At 36.8% G+C, this 18603-nt stretch overlaps 1 protein-coding gene across 6 annotated transcripts in view; it reads right to left on the bottom strand.

The window, feature by feature from the left end:
- The window catches only part of PTPRM (protein tyrosine phosphatase receptor type M), a 441308-nt gene that overhangs the window by 273626 nt on the left and 149079 nt on the right, over positions 1-18603 (bottom strand). For all 6 annotated transcript variants that reach the window (XM_066561791.1, XM_066561798.1, XM_066561783.1 and 3 more), the window contains exons 5-6: positions 17663-17778; positions 1884-2058 (exon numbers count right to left, since the gene is read on the bottom strand). In XM_066561791.1, coding sequence (XP_066417888.1) covers positions 1884-2058; positions 17663-17778 — 291 coding nt within the window. The remainder of the gene's footprint in view (positions 1-1883; positions 2059-17662; positions 17779-18603) is intronic.

The raw sequence follows: 18603 nt of genomic DNA on the forward strand, positions 1-18603 counted from the left end.
AACTTTGTCTACAGTGAAGTGGAATGAATGTTGTACAGAGTTCTAACCCACTCTACTGTGCAAACATCTCGACTTAAAAGCAAAAATGTTTTGAAAAAAGTCTTATGCCAGAGCAAAACTTCTTGCAACTTGAGTTACAGGTTCAGTAACCAAAATGAAACAGAGCATGATAAATGTGAAGAACTGATTCTCTTCAACTTACAAATGCTCCATTTGACTCTCCTGTCATTCCAGCAATGTAATTCCAAAGAAATTCCTCATAAGGCAGTTTAGTTACACAAGTGTAAATGAGAAGAGAATTAAATTCATTGCTTGTAACAAAGAGGGGGGAGTAATTACACCACTGTTTTTACACATACTATTATTAAGCCATCAGCAATTCACAAGTATACTAAACATGCAGTGTGGGCATATATACATTCTTCATGATTTATGCATAGCAATGGATTAAAAAAATATATAGCTGCACTGAAATCAATCTGTTATCTTTTAAGTCTGCTAACTGATATTGCAGAAAACCTGCTAAAAATTAGGAAATACCATTTCTTAATTATATACCATCAATAAGAAAGCGTATTTATTCATTAGCCCCTAATGCTGCTGTTCAGTACAGTCATCTAATGTTTTACAACACAATGCTTAAAATGGGTCTTTTTAGGTCAGAAGGAATGACCTGCAGGTGGTCTCATAAAAGCTCCAACACAGGCAATGGGGATTACCATAATTACTTTGCCACTCTACAAGCAGTTAATGGGATTACACCCTAAGGCTATCCACTTGCTCGCAGTGCCCAGTGCAGATTTTCTGAAAGAATCTGGGTAAGCACAAATGCTTTAATGATACGCTTCATAATTTCATCTATTGCACCTCAAAAGAAGCACTAATAAATTAAAACACCCTGAATCAAAGAGACTGAGAAGAACTGAACTCCTTTGGCTTCCTGTACCTCTCCTCATTGATGCAGTAACTCCTCCCTCTGCCTCCTTCAGGCAGTACTCATTCCTCTTTGTTTTCACTGGTGTTAGGTCTGAAACATGCTTCATCATTCCTGCTGGGGCTATAGTCCATGCTTCCTTTTTTGCTGACTTTCATACCTATCTATTTTTGGCCATCTACTTTATTTTCTTTTCATGCTTGGACTGAAATAACCTCATTTTTTCCACCACACCTTATAATTACATTCTCATCTCACCCACTCTATTTGTTTCTTTTTTCATCTGTCCATTCAAATAGCTCTTCTATGTTTTCATGCTACAATTTTTCTTGTCTTGTTACCTTCATACCCTGGTTATTTCCAACATCCTTCTCTTGTCCTGTTTCTCTGCATTTTCTCTACAACACATTCACTAAAACCCTATTCTTGCTTTTGGAAAATGGTTTATTCTCAATTATGGCTTTCTTGCATCCTCTTCTACTGGTAACAGACTATTCCCCATTCTACTTACATCTAAGTGCTCCCCAAAGTTTTCAAAAAAACCTTTCCATATACTGAAATATGTGTATTTTATGTATTCACTTAAATGTAAATCTTGCATATTTTGTAATAAGTAAAATTTTAGAATACAATGTCCACAAAGGGGGCAAGTAGCCATTATCATGTTCATACTTCAAATAAGTTTGTAAAGGTGTATAGGTCTGAACAGTGCATTTTAGTGAAATACTTAAAACAGCAATCAACAAGTACCTAGTTAATTAACCCTGGCTTCTTCTATCACTCCCTTGTTACAGCTGGATAGACTCTTAAGATTTACATAAGCAAAATCTATTTACTGAACCTCTTATCAAGTTTAACAGGCTATGGGTGACATTCTTACTGCATTAGCAACTGCAAGCCCTGATTCCACACAGGGAGCATGCCAATACTGATTTGTATGGTGAAGTACCTTTGACTATCAGTTCTGCATAGTTGGATACACCAACTCCTCCTTCCGTCCGGATCATGCAGCGATAGTTGCCGGCGTCCCGCTTGGTGGCATTCACCACACTGAAAAGAGCTACAAATCGTCGGGCATTGAACACTTTTATGTCCTTCAATGGTGCATCCCGTACATAAATACCCTAGGCACAGAAAAGAAACAATGTGATTAGTCATATTAAAAAAATATATGCTGACAACCTATTTTACTTCTCACAAGTTCCCCAGAAGGGAAGGATAGATAAAAGCAGAAGTCTGTATGTTACTTTTACAGGTGTGACAGGAAGACTTCTGCCTTCCCACATGAGTTAAACCATTCATCATGAGTGGGCAACCATTAATCTGTAACAGCTGCTTTCAACTCTTTATAGATAACCTAATAGAAAGATTTGAGAACAATGTAACATTTACTTGCTTAGCTTGTTTTACACAAATACTTAAATTTATTAATTTTTTAGAAAATGAAGCCCAGCATAGTCAGTCCGTGCTTTCTCTTGCCTTCCCCTGCATCTGCTGCTTGAGATATGCATTTTTCAGGGAAACATCAGTGGATGATTCTCATAGCAGCACCCACCCCAAGGGTTATCAGTGACTCTGGTAGAAGAGACTAGGCAGAGATTTATCAGGTAAATGACCTGAAGCTGTCTCCATCTCTCACTTTCTCAGCATGGCACTGGAAACTGGGCAGTTTCTTTTTCAGCACAGTGTCTTGCTGTCAATTCAACACATTACATGTATGGCACAAGAAAATGAGCCCTGTAACAGCTGAGGAGCACAAGGAGTGAAAAACGGAGGGGGGAAGACAGAAGAAGGCACAGATGACAACTTGCCACATCCTTTGACACAAAGATAATGGCAGAGAGACTTGGCTCTCAAATCCTCATCACAACTCATGCTCCACCTGACCATGAAATAGGATATGTGCACTATGAACACTCACAAGCCCGCAAAAAAATGTAAAATGATTGAATTATGAAAGCTGGATGGAAAAAAATAAAATCAAACCAACCACCAAAACGTACTGACAACATTAACCCAAACAAGCAACCAAGAAAGAGGCACTTTTCATACAGTGGAGTGTATTCCAACAAACTGAAGGCTGCAACCACTATCGAAACATGGAAGAGAAACTGGAAAACTCCAACTAGAACTTCACAAAAAATCACTCTCTCCAGGAAGGCACACACACTGTCTGATGCTAAATATTGACACCCGGTATGTTTCTCTGACTTGAGGAGCTTCAAGCAGATCAAGGGTCCTGCACTGTCAAGCTTCCGTAAACCAACAACACTGGTGATGTCTGTTTTTCTGTCCTGGAGTCTGTAGTTTCTCCAGCTGAATTTAAGACACATAGAAAATACTGATCTCATTTTACTATGATCTTATTTGCCACTAAATTGGAAGTATCCTTGAAATTCAAGTTATAACAGAAGAATTTTAAACAACAGGCACAAAATTAAACTTATCCCTAAATCACAAAACCAAGTCCAAGTTAATCATGCTGTTATACCAAAGAAGAAACATAATTAACAATAAATACTAATTCTAATGCACAGTAGAGTTATTTCCTCTTCAAAAGAAAACGTGGGTGATGTAAAGCTAATGTGAAAGGAAAAAAAAAGGTGTAAGATGTCCAAAGAAGAATGTGCTATCATGTCTTAAAAATTATTCAGTTGAAAATTATTGAGAATTCCTTCAGACAGTTGACAGCTCCTTAAGGTTCCTCAAAGTTTGAGCTGCTGATAAAGCAGCTTCTGTGATGGGGCATGGCAGTTACAAAAACCTAAACTTGGAAAGAAACATTTCAAACTACTATTTCAAAACTACTATTTTTTGCCACTGTAATATCCTTCTAGCGAGAATGGCTGCTGATAACAGGAGATAAGCAGTGGGTTAATTAGGAGTTTGGAGAATGAGTATTTCTTAAAAGCCACATTATTTCTTACCTAATACAATAACTTAATTAATCCTGATAATCAGAACGGCTGATCAATCACAAGCCATAAGCCAGTTTTAAAGTATGTTACTACAGCTTTCAGGCTCTTGAAGGATCCCATATGTATCCAAATCTCATGGTTACATTACACCCATCCATATCACTATTCCCATTTTTCTAGCTGCAACATCAGGAAGGCATGCAACATGCATGCAGGCTATTTTATCCTGCCAAGAAATAGGATAAGTTATTCCCCAGGGAAAAACATAGTGCCACACACTGATTAATTCTATCACCTAAACTAGCTCAGCTCATTTAGAGTGGGAACAAACTACTCTGCTCTACAGCCTTCACAGAACAACCCCCTTCCACATGGGGAACCTGCATCCACAATTTACCAGGACTCTTATGAGTTACCATACATGAAGAACTGTAAATATTTTAAAATAACAATTTCTTGCTGTTCCCACAGAGACAGAAATGAAGGGATAGGATTAGGCAATGCCACTGTAATTTCTGCACTAATTTGCAGTTCATGAAGAGGAGGCAATCATGGCAAGATATGATGCATATACACAGCCCCTCCTGGCCCTACACAGAGAACTGTCTCCTACCACACCATCTCCTCAGACCTCCAAGTGGCTGGTAAAAATCCTGAACTTCACAGTCTGGGTGTTCACAGAAACTGCCAGCAGTCCTTGAAGGAAACTGCTCCAATACCCCTCCCTATAGGACATATTTCCCATCTTTTTCATGCATATTTAGAATGGAAATTGGAACTAATCAATGCACTGTAGCAGTTACAATAAATTACTATTTCACCTGGGTCCCATAATCTTTCTCACCTTCTGCTGATTCTCAAATATACTAATCTCACCTGATTTTGAATGTTTTAAGTGCTGTTCTACAACAGGAAATCTCAGTTTGATCAAATAATTGATTTACATGGCTTTGTGACACATGCCATTGATTCACATACCAATAATTGTAACTGAAAAAAGAGAAGCCAAATCAGACCAGGAAGCACACATCACTTGCTCAAATGAAAAAGCTAGAGAAGCCTTAAATGTAACTCAGCTTGGTTCCACAGAGGATTCGAGCAAATTTTCCCTCCACCAAAATCCAGGTGAGAAAAGGTTATTAATGGTGGCTTCAAAATTCATGAAAGAGCTCTGGAAAAAAAAAGCTTTTATTATTAAGACTAAAACAAAGCTGTAAAATATATAGGAGATTATTATCAATAAAGATTATCTTGACTGAATTCTCTTGAACATTGCAAACTCATGGAGGCAAAGTGTAGCGTGTCTAATTATATGTTAGAACTCAAACAGTCCCACAGAATCACTAGCATGACATTTTTTACTAGAACTCAAAGGAGAAGGAAAAATCACAATTTTTTTCTTTAGTCTCTTTGGGGAGAAATATATTCAAGGAAAATATAGTGTCTGTAACAGACAAAGACAAAGAAACCTAATTGCTTTACGTTCCACAAGAAAAAATACAGCCCAAGAGAGCAAGTTTTCCCTCCCTTCTGGGATGACAGCAAATGAGTAGGAGAGCTGCCTAATTGATTTAAGCCTAAGCATAAAGGAACAGTAATGAAGGTAATGAATTCAAGTATAAGGAAAGTTCAATCTATAGGCATTGTTCAATCCTCTAGGCAACTGGAAGACAGTTACAAAAGCTGTGCAGAAAAAAATTTAAAAAAATAATCCCACACCTACAACTTCTCCCAAACTCTTATTTCAGCAGAAGACTATTTTTAATCTGAAAAAAATGCTATTAACAATTTGATATATAAATACAGAATTGTTTCTATTGTAGCAGTACCCACACATCCAGCTTCACTCCCTTTATTTGTGATTCACATCTTGTTTCTCCTGACTTACTGCAATGATTTCAGGAAGTTACCCAGGTATGGCATCCTTTTTCCAGTGTTTAACAGGCCCATTTCAGCTCACTGTGTGATAAATTACCAGCTCTCAGTGCTGACTGCTAACAGCTATTTCATTTCGAATGGCTAAAAATAACATATCAAATGAAAATTTGTTTATTAAACATTCTAGCACATCCTGTTACCATTTCTTCACAAAGAACTATTTTTAGTAGCCTTCAGAAAAGTAAGTCTTCATTACTCACTAATGCAACAATCTAAACTCCCACAAATAAGAGTTCAATTATGATATGCTGTTTCACTAACTGTAGTCATTAAAACTTTACTCTCAGGTTTTTTGAGATTCTTCAATTTACCAGTAGGTCTTGCCAACTCTCACTTTTTACATGAAAGCCTTAGTCTTCCCAAATACATGACATTTTATTGAAAAATAAACAAAAAAATGACAAGTCTGTAATTTACTGATCCCATTCGAGAAAAGAGGATAAAATTAATGATTAACAATATAACACTCTGGTACTGGTATTAAGACCTACTAGCACAGATTGTTCGAGCAAATTCATAGCATCCTGTTTTCTGGGTGGGGCTTTTGTTTTGTTTGTTTCTTTTAAATACAATTCAAAAATAAAGACGGTTCTTTTAACTTTCTTTACTTTAGCCCCAATTTGCCACACAAAAGTCTGAGGCTTTTCTACTGATTAGGGCTGTTAGCTTTTCCTGCCCCTGGGACTTTGAGAACTGTGTGAACAGGATACTTCATTCTTTACAAAGAGGAAGCTGCCATAATCATTTAATGTTAGACCTGCTTGGCCTACAAAGGCCACGTCCCCAGGGCAGAGCTATCTCACCTCCCTAGAACACAAGAACTATGGTCACAGAATAAATACTGAGATCCAAAAATGAAAGTAACAGATTCCACTGGCTGCTGAGGAACCTGTGCATTTTCAAATGCTCAGAGAAAGCTTTCAAAAAATACCAAATACATATATAAAGAAATGCCATTTAAGCCAACTAATGCAAATATGTAACTGGTAAGTCACTTGTAAGAATAAATTTTCTATTAAAAAGTTGTTTAATATATAGGGATATAAAAAATAAGCTTAATTTAACTTCAGGATTTACACAGCTTGATAAACCCATATTTCTAGTACCAACATATTAAATGGATATACAGACAGCTAAAAGCATTTTTAAAATGCATGTTATTTTTCCATTTCAGGCAAGTTAGAATGAAAAAAATAGGTTATAGTTATTTAAATTACACTTACTGGCTCTTCCAGGCAATGAACTAACTCTAAGTCTTTTAAATGAACAGCAATTTAGCAGCAACAATCTATATATTAAACCCTTCAGCAGCAATTCAAAGGCATTGAACTTCTGGGATGTTATATCCAGCACTACCAGTGATAATCACTCTCAAGGCATGTATCAACAATTTTGTGAGAAGAGAATTAAAAGGAAACAGTCACCCTCTGTCCATATGGGTAGATTAGGCAGCTTTTTATACTTTTAACAGAAGAAAGGGTTTGCATTATCCCACTTCCAAATACACACATTTATAAAATTGTGATTAGAGTTATACCAGTGGGATCTCAAAACGAGCAAGGCCAGAAGCAATTTCTGTTTAAAATATGTATAAAATCTAAATCAAATAGTAATTAATATCTCAGGAATATTACTTTGCAGAGTTCATGTAATTCCAGTAACTAAGATGGCTACCTCTGAATTTCTAGATTCATGTTCATAACCAAGACAACTTTTCTCAGTCTAGATTAGAGCCATCACACATCTTGTGATTATCCAGTATTTATTCCATCTAATGTAACAACTCTATTTCATTTAAGTAATAAGGCCAAGATGGAAAAAGATTATTATTATCCTATTTGGAATTATTCTGCTATGAGATGGAATTGTTCTCTGCAGGTGTAACTAATGGGCATTCAAGCAAACTATTATTATTTTTTTACTTTTCAAGAAAGGCTTCTCTTTTCAGTAATTTAATGTTTGATAACTGAGCCTTTTCTTCCAATCACACAGGCCTCCAGAAGTCCCTGCTTATTATGACTAAACCTAAATACTGGCTGGAGCTGTCAGGTTGTACCATAAAATATTATTTAAGTTACACATCGAGTAGTCACATCAAATTTTAAGCACTGACATCTATTTGAAGACACAGTTACAAACACAGAAAGTAAACAAAGACAATGCATTTTCTGGAGTCATTAAACTCTTTGTAATTTAACCAAAGCAGTCACTCTCTACTCATATAGTGAAATTATGTTGAATCATTCTGACAGGAGAAAATCTGTTATTACACAGATATTTTAGAAGTAAGAAAAATAAATCCAAAAACTAAATTCCTGTTCAATCTATTTCTTATTTTTACTTTAAATTCCAGAGCAGCTAAGAAGAGTTTATCTCCTCTAACAATTTGCTAGTGCTCACAAAATATGTAAAATCGCAAATCTTCTTTCCATTCATTTTTAATAGCACACAATAGAATATAAAATGAGTTGTAGGAAACTACAGCCTCAGAAACATCTGGAGAAAACAAAGTACCAGAAAATATCTAACAGGGAGTTTAATACTTTAATAAAAATTATGGCAATGATCCATGTATCTACCATGCATTTTGTTGAACTTGCAGCCCTGCTTATAAAGTCATTTACTCTAATGCTGTATTTTAATTCTTTGAAGTACACAACACTTAGTCCTTCTCATCATCCTCCTGTTTGTGTTTAAAATTCCAAGACCTAGGATGAACACCTTGCTAAAAACTGAAGTGAACATATACAGGAATTTAAATACTCTGGGGCTTGGCATTCTGCAGATGCCAGGCTTATGGAGGGGCTAGAAAGAAGCAAAGTGACGAGGAGAAATTGAGGAAGCAGAGCTCATTAGCTTAATTTTCATCGGTACACACTATACAAAGCCTTGTAATGCAGGTCTTTGTCTGCCTTTTCTAGGCAGCTACATAACAGGAGATTTAAAAACCAGGGCACTCATGCCCCACATTTCCTTCACTTCAAAGGTGTTAATCTTGGGAAGAAAGGCAGCAAGGGAAGAAAAAACTCCAACATGCAAGTTCTGGGGCCAGCCTGAAGTCTATTGCAAAGTTTAAAACGAGCAGAATAGCAGGCAAAGTCAAAGCAACAGAGTCCTACCAAACAGGTAAGGAAGAAGCAGCCAAGAAAGAAACACACAAAGATTTGAGGATAACAAATCATTATGGGCCCAGCTACTGCCTCCTGGATAGATTCTTCCAAATGGGAGGAATGAATGGTGAAAACAGAGGCAGAAAAGAAAGCCGTAATAAATTTCTCAATACTGACAGTGCAATTTGTAAATAAAAACAACCATAGAACCAATAATCAGTAGAAATGAAGGCACAAGTTGGTTCATGTAACAAAGAAGGTGATGTAGAGGGCTTTGGCTGGAGGTGTTTCAGTCTTAATTACTGAGACAATCACACTAATCAAGTCACAGTTTAACAGCTCCCACCCCCAACACTCACCTGCCCCAGGGGTCTGTTTCCTTCCCATCATGTTCTCCTTGGATTTAAACTTTACTTTGGTTCTCCTTGCCTCAAAACAGCTTCAACAGCCTTTATTCTTTATTTAAAAAAAAGCCTCTCCTGAACTCCAATTTGAACAAGGTACCTTCCACCCAGCAGTAAGTTTGTACATTTTACCTACAGTATTCATGGTAAAGGTCATTGTTTCTTCCTCCCAAAGGTCCAGCATAGCACAGAAAACTTACTGAATTTATTTCATCGGTTGCCTAATTCTTGCGTGTCCTTAAGTGATTCTTCTCCTGCTGAACAGTGCTTCATATCAAAGCAGTGTTCAGGATCCAGAAACAGACCAACATCCTGCACTCTTGAAAGGAAAGCTGAATTTAACCTGCCCTCTGTGGCACAGATCAACTGTTTCATTATCATATGTTTGCTAATCACCATTTTATTATTTAACGTTCCAGAATAACTGGAAGTCGAACACATCACAATGAGTTTCTTGAAAAGTGAACCCTTGGGTTGCTTCATTTTTAAAATCGGACAAGAATTTCCAAAAGGTTTAACTGATAAAGGTAATCCCAGAATAACTTTTCTTATGGGTCACTTCATCAGATGAGAATGTATCTATGTGGGGATGGAGGAAGGGAAAGGTTTAGGTGTATCCCCTCTGACCTAAGTCCATACTTGTCTGCAGATAAGCAAGTTTTCTGCAAATCAATATATGTAGTCAATTCATTAATATTTGGTAGCTTCTGAATACCTGAGATACACATCAAAAACAGAGAGAAAAGAAAGAAGAAACAAGAACCATTATTACCTATTACCACAAGTATTTTGTCCAGAGTTCAAGTTTTGTATCATCCTTGTAACACAAAACTAGTAACAGCTCTCTTGCATGGTACTTCTGACACTATAGATATAATATGCAAATGAAGAAGATCAAAATCCACTCATTGTTCAGGTTACTTACAAACAAACTTTGCCAAGCTTTCCCCAGGTCTCTTAAGGTTTTGCACTGTTATCCATAATGAAGGTCCCAGTGGATTTAACTGAGTTTACAGCGTACCTCTAAAAGCAAAACTTCTACAGTTCATGAATGCTTCATGTTTACTTCTTCTCTCAAATCTCTTTTGGATACTGGAGATTGTCAAAAAGACAGCAGATGAGGGACAATATTTTTTGTGAGAAAAATGCTTTTTCAAACTTTAATGCCTCTATTAAAAAATTCAGATCCCACATTGCCTTCATAAGCAGGAACAGTTGGGTGTACTAGTTGGATACCAAGCGCGTATTTCAGTGTCACAAGCACACTCTTGGCAGAGCAGACTCCACCTCTGCTGGACAGGTAACAAAGGAAGGTCTTTGGAGAACACCCATTATCACTCCTTGCAACCTGATGGATAACCAGCACCACTGCAGAGGAAAGCACATCTTCTTTCCAATCTTTGCTACTTTTCTCCTACTGCATCAAGGGTTGCTTAGGCTTTTCAGGTTTTTGAAAATAATCAAATTTGCTTACATCCCCTTGAGTTTCTTTTTTGACATCACTACCAACATGATCTGTTGTGCTTATTGTCCTGAAGAGTTTCTCATTCAAGGGATTTTGAGTAATGCCATAGCATACAACTTCACAACTTTAAGTATTTTCACCAGAATTCCACTATTTTGGGTAGCACTTCCACACCATTTAGGAATGATGGGGCTGGTACATGATGATAGAAGTGATCTTTATTTTTCTACCTACCCCTACTAATTATTTTAGTATTAATAACAAAGTTCACTGGCATTTCTTCATGGTTACCAACACATGGTTTTTTTGTGCCGTGCGTTCCAGTCTAGGTGGGACTGGGAGGCGCAGCCTGCAGAGCAGCTTTGCTGGCCAGGCTTCTCCAGTGTTTCTCCAGGAGAGACAATAAGGCTTATTTCTGGCTCCCCTGTTAGAGTGGCACCGTGTCATACAAGTCATGGAAAGCTATAAATTCAGAATAGCTGCTCCACCATCAGGCATTTGACTTTTTTCCAGCTGTGCCTTTCACTGCTCATTGTGCAAGGGAAGAGTACACAGCGCCTGCTGTACCACTTGGTGCTGCTGAAGCTAAACTATAACAAAAAACTTGGTGTCCAAGGGGGAAGGCATCCTTTAATGGACATGCCCACCACACTCCCAACACATTTAGCTGCACACAGCTTACTAATCAAATCACTAGACTCAAAGGTTTCTGCCACCTCCAAACCTCACCAAAGTCAAAACACTTCACAGATAAAACAATTTCAGGATGACATTTTGCTTCTTGCATATGTTCACTAGGATTTATCATTAATGGTCTACAATTAATTAATTTCTCCTAGTTGCTGGTATTGCTAATAATTTAAGATATCATAAGAGAAATCTTAGTATCAGAGAAGCATTGGTCAAACCTATATTCAGACAAGAATAAAACCAGTAAGCCCACGTAAAAAAAGTGTATTATAGGCATCAGATAATTCATCTGTAAGGCAGATAATAAGGGCTTTACCAAATATCACAGCTCTTTAGACACTGCCTAACACAACCACACTAACACAAATACACAAACACAATATATATCACACTCTGTTCTTCACAGAGATTTTTCTGCCATGTGGTAAAGTTACTGTGCAATTACTGAAAAAAACCTAAAATTAATGACAATTAATAGAAATACAGAATATATACTGCAAAAAAAGCACTAAATATATACATGAGTGGCGAGGGGGACACAAGGAAATTAACATTCCAAAACCTGGAAATAATATTAAATAATCACCAGAATTTAAAAAAAGAAAAAAATATTTAATTTTCACCTATGCAGTAATGTATAGAGTCCCTTCCTATAGGACATTAATTGTTCTTCTAACAATAAAATAGTCTCAGGTTATCTACTAAAAACACATCAGGAGGCATGTACTTCAGAATGCATGCAATTCTGGCAAAATCTTCAGCTGACTGATGTCATTATGCTCTTCTCAAGGCAATGGACTCTAGACAATTTGCAGTGCACAAGGTGGTTTGACCAGTCTTGGAAGACTGAACTATCGATGAGCAGGAGGAAAAATGGTCTTGTGCACTCCTGTAGTACACAAATGCACCTACTCATCAAACAACAAATACTTTAATACTCAAAAGAACATCTTTAGGCCTATCTCATGGTACAGTTTACATCAATAGTTCCACCTGGTTGTGTTAACAAGTTATAAGACACTTGTATGATTTCACAGTTGAATTGATGCTTCACTATCAAAATGGCCAAAACACTTTTTTTTTCCTTGACTACTTCAAAACTTGGCAATGAAAATGATAATTATGGGAAAGTCTAAGAGAGTATACAGCACAACAAAAATTCTTATGCAAGTCCAGAACTTTGTTCACCTTCTGGGTTACTGTATGCAATTTACATAAACAAGCACATGCACACACACAGACAATTTTGTATGTCCTATAAATCTATTTGATTTTCATCATCTGCAAAGAGTAATTTCACTTGTTCTAAATTCTTACAAGGATGTTTTTGATATCTGTCATTTGGGTACCTTTGTATTCCTGAGGAAAACAATTTGCTTTCCAGAACTCCCTCTGACACAGGACTATATCTCTTCCTTTGAAAAAGTAATAAATAATGTATACAGGTAGTTTTGTATATAGCTGAATAACATCTTTCATAGTATTCACACCTTCAGCCAAAAGTTACTGAAAATAAAAAAAAAAAATACACTGAATAAGGTGAAAGACAGCTTTCAAGAAAAATGAAAAGAAAAGCCAAATCCAGGAAATAAACTATTTACATAAGGTAGAAGAGAGATAGGCCATTAAGGTGATACTGTTCCAAGTTTCTTGGCTGCAAATGAAGTAGTGCATATTCTGCATGCATAAATCAAGATATGAAAGCTTTCACCCTCTCCCCTTTTATCAAAAAATATCCATTAGTTTCTTGCTACTGGTAAATCTGATGATGCTGCTTACTACACCTGTCAGACATATCCCGAGATCCTTTGTTATCTGCTCACCTTCAACAAATTTCCACTTTTAGTTCTCTATTTCTGCAATACAATTTACGTATCTGAGAATTACATTTTAAAGTAACTATTTACATTTCAACCGTGTTTTAGAATAAAGCCAGGAAAAATAAATTACTGCAGTGAAGTGATGACCTCTCTTTTTCATCAGCTACAGCTTTCCACCCCTTGAAGAAGCTCTCTCAAGAAAGGCTATTCACATTGAGTCAAAGTACATGTCTGAAAAATGCAATTGCAATACCAAAAGATTGTGTTTGATATTAAAATGAAATTTCATTATATCTGGGTATGACTTGACAGCAATTTCCTGTAAATCATACTGTAGCTCATTCTAAGAACAAGCAGCACACAGAGGCAACAGAACCAACCCACTGCAAATAACAAGGAGCAGCAGATGAGGATGGGAAAATGAAGAGATGGACTAAGGCCTCGGAAGCTACGGAAAAACAAACCAATTCCTTGCAAGCCAATACACTGCACCAAAAGCACGTCACTTCCAAAAAGGAATTCTGCACCCTCTCTCCTATAATTCAGAGTTGTGTTTCCTATGCCAAGTTACTGGACACTAAGAGGCTTTTCAGAAGACTGTCTCAGCTGCTTTCATTTGACCATTAATGGTTCAGTGTTGCACCTGTTCATTTCTTTCCCACAGTGGGAGCACAGGAATGACATTTTTGCTCAACCATTCAATAGAAGAGAAAGAGTCATCACATACTAGCAATAACCTGTGTTCACAGATGTGAAAAAAGAAAATGTAAGCAGATTAGACACATCTTTTAATTGTAGAAATTCAGATTTATTTTTAAGGTATGTTTACGTTAAGAATATCAGCTAGTGGAGATGTGAATTCAAAAACATACAATTTAACCCATGACCTTATTAACCAGACACTCATTAAAATGACAGAAAACTTGTATGATACTACATGGTTTTCTTGAGTCCTTTCATTTGAATTTAACCTGAAATGGTATCACTGAAAATACCCACAGTCTGCTGTCAGATTATCTGACAAGCTTACAATCATAGCTCATGAACTAGGGAATATGGCTGCCTAGTGGAATGAGAAAAAATGTTTTTCTGCACTATGCAGTAGGTAAACAGCTTTCTGTCTTCCCTTTCCCAAAAGAGTAAATACTGATCACAGCATCATGAAACAAATTTCATGCCTCAGTGGTCTAATTTGGGCAGCTAACATATGAATTGTGATTCCCTCCAGGCCCTTTCAATTGTAGAAAGTTCCACAATACTCCATAAATTAAAAGACTTCATGTTCCATAGGGAATAAGAGTGGGAAAGACTTGAAAAGAGAAAGAAAAAAAACTGAGGCAAGTCAAGTATGATTTCTGGATTTCACTTAGGACTGCTTCAAGGCCTGGGCATTATTAGACCTAAAACATGTATGCTGTTTCCAGCAAGTACCTAGGAAAGACATGGAGACTAAAATAATGAACCAACTCAACACTATTCATTTGTTTTAAAGAAAAGATAGCCCTCACTGTCCAGCAGACTGTAAAAAGTAAAGAATTTGTTCATTAGATAAATGTGTACCTCTAAACTTCAACTCTACTGCATAGAAGCAGTGAGGTACTAAATAAGAGTCACAAGTACAGTAGTGAAATCCTGCCACTACTGGAAACTGCAGAAGTGTTACTGAATTCAGTGGGTTTGGGATTTCATCCTGGCAATTTACCTGCACTTCAGACTAACAACGTGAATCTGAAAAAAATGACAGGTACTGGAAATCATTTGGGAGCAAATTATCTCACGGTATTCTGAAATTGTCAAGTCCAAACAGATTAGGTCTCCTGATATGACTTACATGGCAGAAATGCTGAAAAGCCCCTGATAATAGCACTCAACTGTATTTATTTATTTACTATTATGTACCCTTAAGGTTTTATTGGTGTAATGAAACAGACCACCAGAAGGATAGTAGAAAAGGCTTAGTCTTATTTGTGAACAAACTAAGCATACAGAGATTGCATGATTTGTTTGCAGTACCACTAAACCCTGAATCCCTCTTACCTGAGTGCCTGCACCGATCCCAAGGATCGGTGTTCATTTTATTCTGACTCTAGTGTATATAAGAATGTCTTTTAAGATGTTTTGTAGTTGAATATTAGTGCTACTGTGAACACAAGGATCTTCAACGACCAGTCATATGATGTAGAAGATGCCATGTTTCCATGTTTTCTGACAGCTGTTACTGATACCTGCACTGCACTCATAGTCCTGCAGCAGTGTCAGGGGATGTCACACACAGGCATATACAAAATTCCTCAACACCACACCACGAAAGCAGAGAGTCAGGTATGAAGGGACAGCTGCAAGGGCTGGGATCTGTTGCCCATTAATGACCTCCTAGTGTGCTAAGATCCGGCTGACCCTGTAGGGAACTGTTCTCTCACAGCCTCGATTTGCAGCACCCCACACATGGAGCTGTTTGATCACTCTCACTGTAAGTTGCAGCAGACATTTGTGGAAACTGGCAAACAAGTGCAAAAATAAATCCAAACTATCCAGGAGATCCTGTCAACTTTTAAACATTCTTATGCAAAGTCACACCTGGAATTTGCACAACCTTAGGCTGATTACCAGGGGGACCTATAGCTGTACAGGCAGAATAAATAAACAGTGGGCCTGTAGGAAGATAGAATTCCTCTAAAAGTCTGTCACTACTTTCTTATCATTCAAATAGAAAAAAAAAATCTCAATCATGTATAAACAAGGAATCAACTCAAACTCAGATGGTTTGGAATTGCTGTGCTGTTAATAAAATACTTTTGTATTCCATAAGTTCTAGAAGGGTATTTAATTTATACAATAAAGAAATTACATTCTGCTAAAGAATTTGTGTGTCCTAAATTCTGTGAAAAAAACTAAAGGTGAAATGGTACTGTCCTGAAGCATTTGGAAAAACTGAATGGAATGAGGATTTCCTTATATTGAATTCTACCTTCAGTTTTACAGTAGAGCATTACATCGAAGTTCAAAGGTACTAGAAAGGATGTAACTGATGAAATAGCAACCTGCTATTTTCCCATACATGCTAAACCCTTCCATAACTAGAAAAATAATTATTTAAAAAAATCTTGGTGGCTTCAGAAAGAGAGGAGTCTAATTCTACCAATTCAACAGTGAATACTGTCTTTAATGTGCTGGAGGACTAGAAAAATATCAGCCTTGTATCAGCAAGAGATTGGAAATACCCATGTGACCCCAAAAAAACCCAAAGGAGATCTTCATTGCCTTCAATGCATTTGATCAGGCTCTTTCTGAACAGACTTAACAATTCATCATTCATATACAGATAAATATCAGGCTTAGCTTTTCAAGTGATTTTAATTTTTTTTTGGTGTTAGATTTTTTGTAACTACTCGGTTGTTTAACCTGACACAAATAATTTACAAAATGCAATTGCAATGGAAAAGGTTAACTACAGTAAAAGGCTGAAATTGTTTAAAAACAGAAATAGAGAATTTCATTTCTAAGTCCCACCTGTTAGCATTGCCAATTTCATTTATCCCTCTTTCTCCACGTACTGCAGCTACATCTGACTGAACTTCTCAGACATTGCTTCACTTATTTCTATTGTCCTTACTTGCTTCTCACAGACAAAGTCTCAGTTCTAGCATGTTGGTTTTCATGTATGGAAATCACTGGAATCTGGAGGTGCTGTACAAACACTCACCATTGCTTGCTGTAGGGAACAGCTGCGTAATGATGGCAGCAAGAGAGCCCTTAAACTTCCACCCCCATTATTAAAAGAGATCAAGCAAAAAAAGCATAGTTTTGATACCAGGCTACACATATGCATAAGAGAACATTGTCTTTACTGAAAGAGAATGATTTGGAGACAGACTTCAAATCAAGATCTGACACCTAGAAGCTACATTACCAATTCAGTAAAAAACAATGGACTCAATGAATAAGTAAGATTCTTTGGCTCTGAAATATAGAAGGTCAGATTTGACTGTTATACATGGTCTTCTCTACACCTAAACTGTCAAAATGGAATTTTAGCTGAAAATACTGAACAGAGATAGAGGTAAGCCAAGAAAATCACTATGCATAATACTGCAGTTAGCCAGCACAGACATTGTAAGAAAGTAATCTATTCTTCCTTGGGGATTTAGCTTTACTCATGATTGCCACACATAAGGAAAACGGGATTTTTAGTAAGGCATTCCACTGAAACAAAGCAAGAAAATCTCCCAGTAGCACTTTCTACAAAAGAATATCAACCATGGAGCAGTTCAAAGACAAAATAAAATCTAATATTGATGAAATTGACAGCCCATAATTTTTCATGTTTTACATTCATTTCAGACTCTCTCCAGATATCAGTGCATTAGGCAAAAAAGAAATTACCTGTAACCAAAGTCTGTCACTTGGGTCTGTTCCACCATTGGCAGTGCATTGAAAAGTAGCAAACTGTCCTGCATTGACTTCCACACTCTGAAGGCGCAAGAAATGGGGAGTTTTTGCTGTTGGACAAGATGCAAGTGTTAAAGTTATGCAAGACCAAAGTACTGGCTATAAAAAATACACCAAGCAAATGAAATAGCTCTGCTTTAAAAGGTTCAAGCCACTGTCTACACATTAGATTCTAGGTTGGTCTACTTCCATGGCTTGCAAAGGGCAGAATAGAAGGGTGCTGTGTAATGGCTCCTGCTGTGCAAATTACCTCAGCTCAGCATCCCTCTTGTGATAACAATCTATTAAAAAAGCCCATATTGGAAACTAAAAATGTTTTGAAGACAAACCTATTAGATTCTTGCACTACCAACTAAACAAGCCAGTAAGAAATGATGTTATCAGGGGAACAGGTTTTTCTTCTTAATCAAGTACACTGTCTATAGAAGAGATTCTTTAGAAATCAGCCCACCAAACAGGTGCTAACATAACACTCCTCACCAACTACAGCTGCATTCTTTAAGCACAATGCTTCTCAACAGCACTGCAGAAAAAAACCCCAAAAAACACATTCTCCATACCAATGCTTATTTTTCATTTAGAAAGAGAAAAAAATCCCAGTAAAAACTAAAGCAATATACCTACCAGCAAGCTGAAACTGATATTCAAACAAGAATTATATGCACTGAAATAAAAAGTTTGCATATTTTTGTTTTACTAAAAAGAAGCAAGCATGTAATATAAAAAAAATAGGTATTTGATACAGAAACCTATTGCTTATAGCACAATATTCCTCAAATCCTACTGCATTCAAGGAGACTTCTTGCACTGTCTATCCTAATAGATAAACCAGGCTTTGAACATTGCTTTTCAACATGAAAATCTTAGTCCTAGCA

Source organism: Molothrus aeneus, chromosome 1 (genome assembly GCF_037042795.1).
Source record: "Molothrus aeneus isolate 106 chromosome 1, BPBGC_Maene_1.0, whole genome shotgun sequence".
NCBI classification, from domain to species: domain Eukaryota; kingdom Metazoa; phylum Chordata; class Aves; order Passeriformes; family Icteridae; genus Molothrus; species Molothrus aeneus.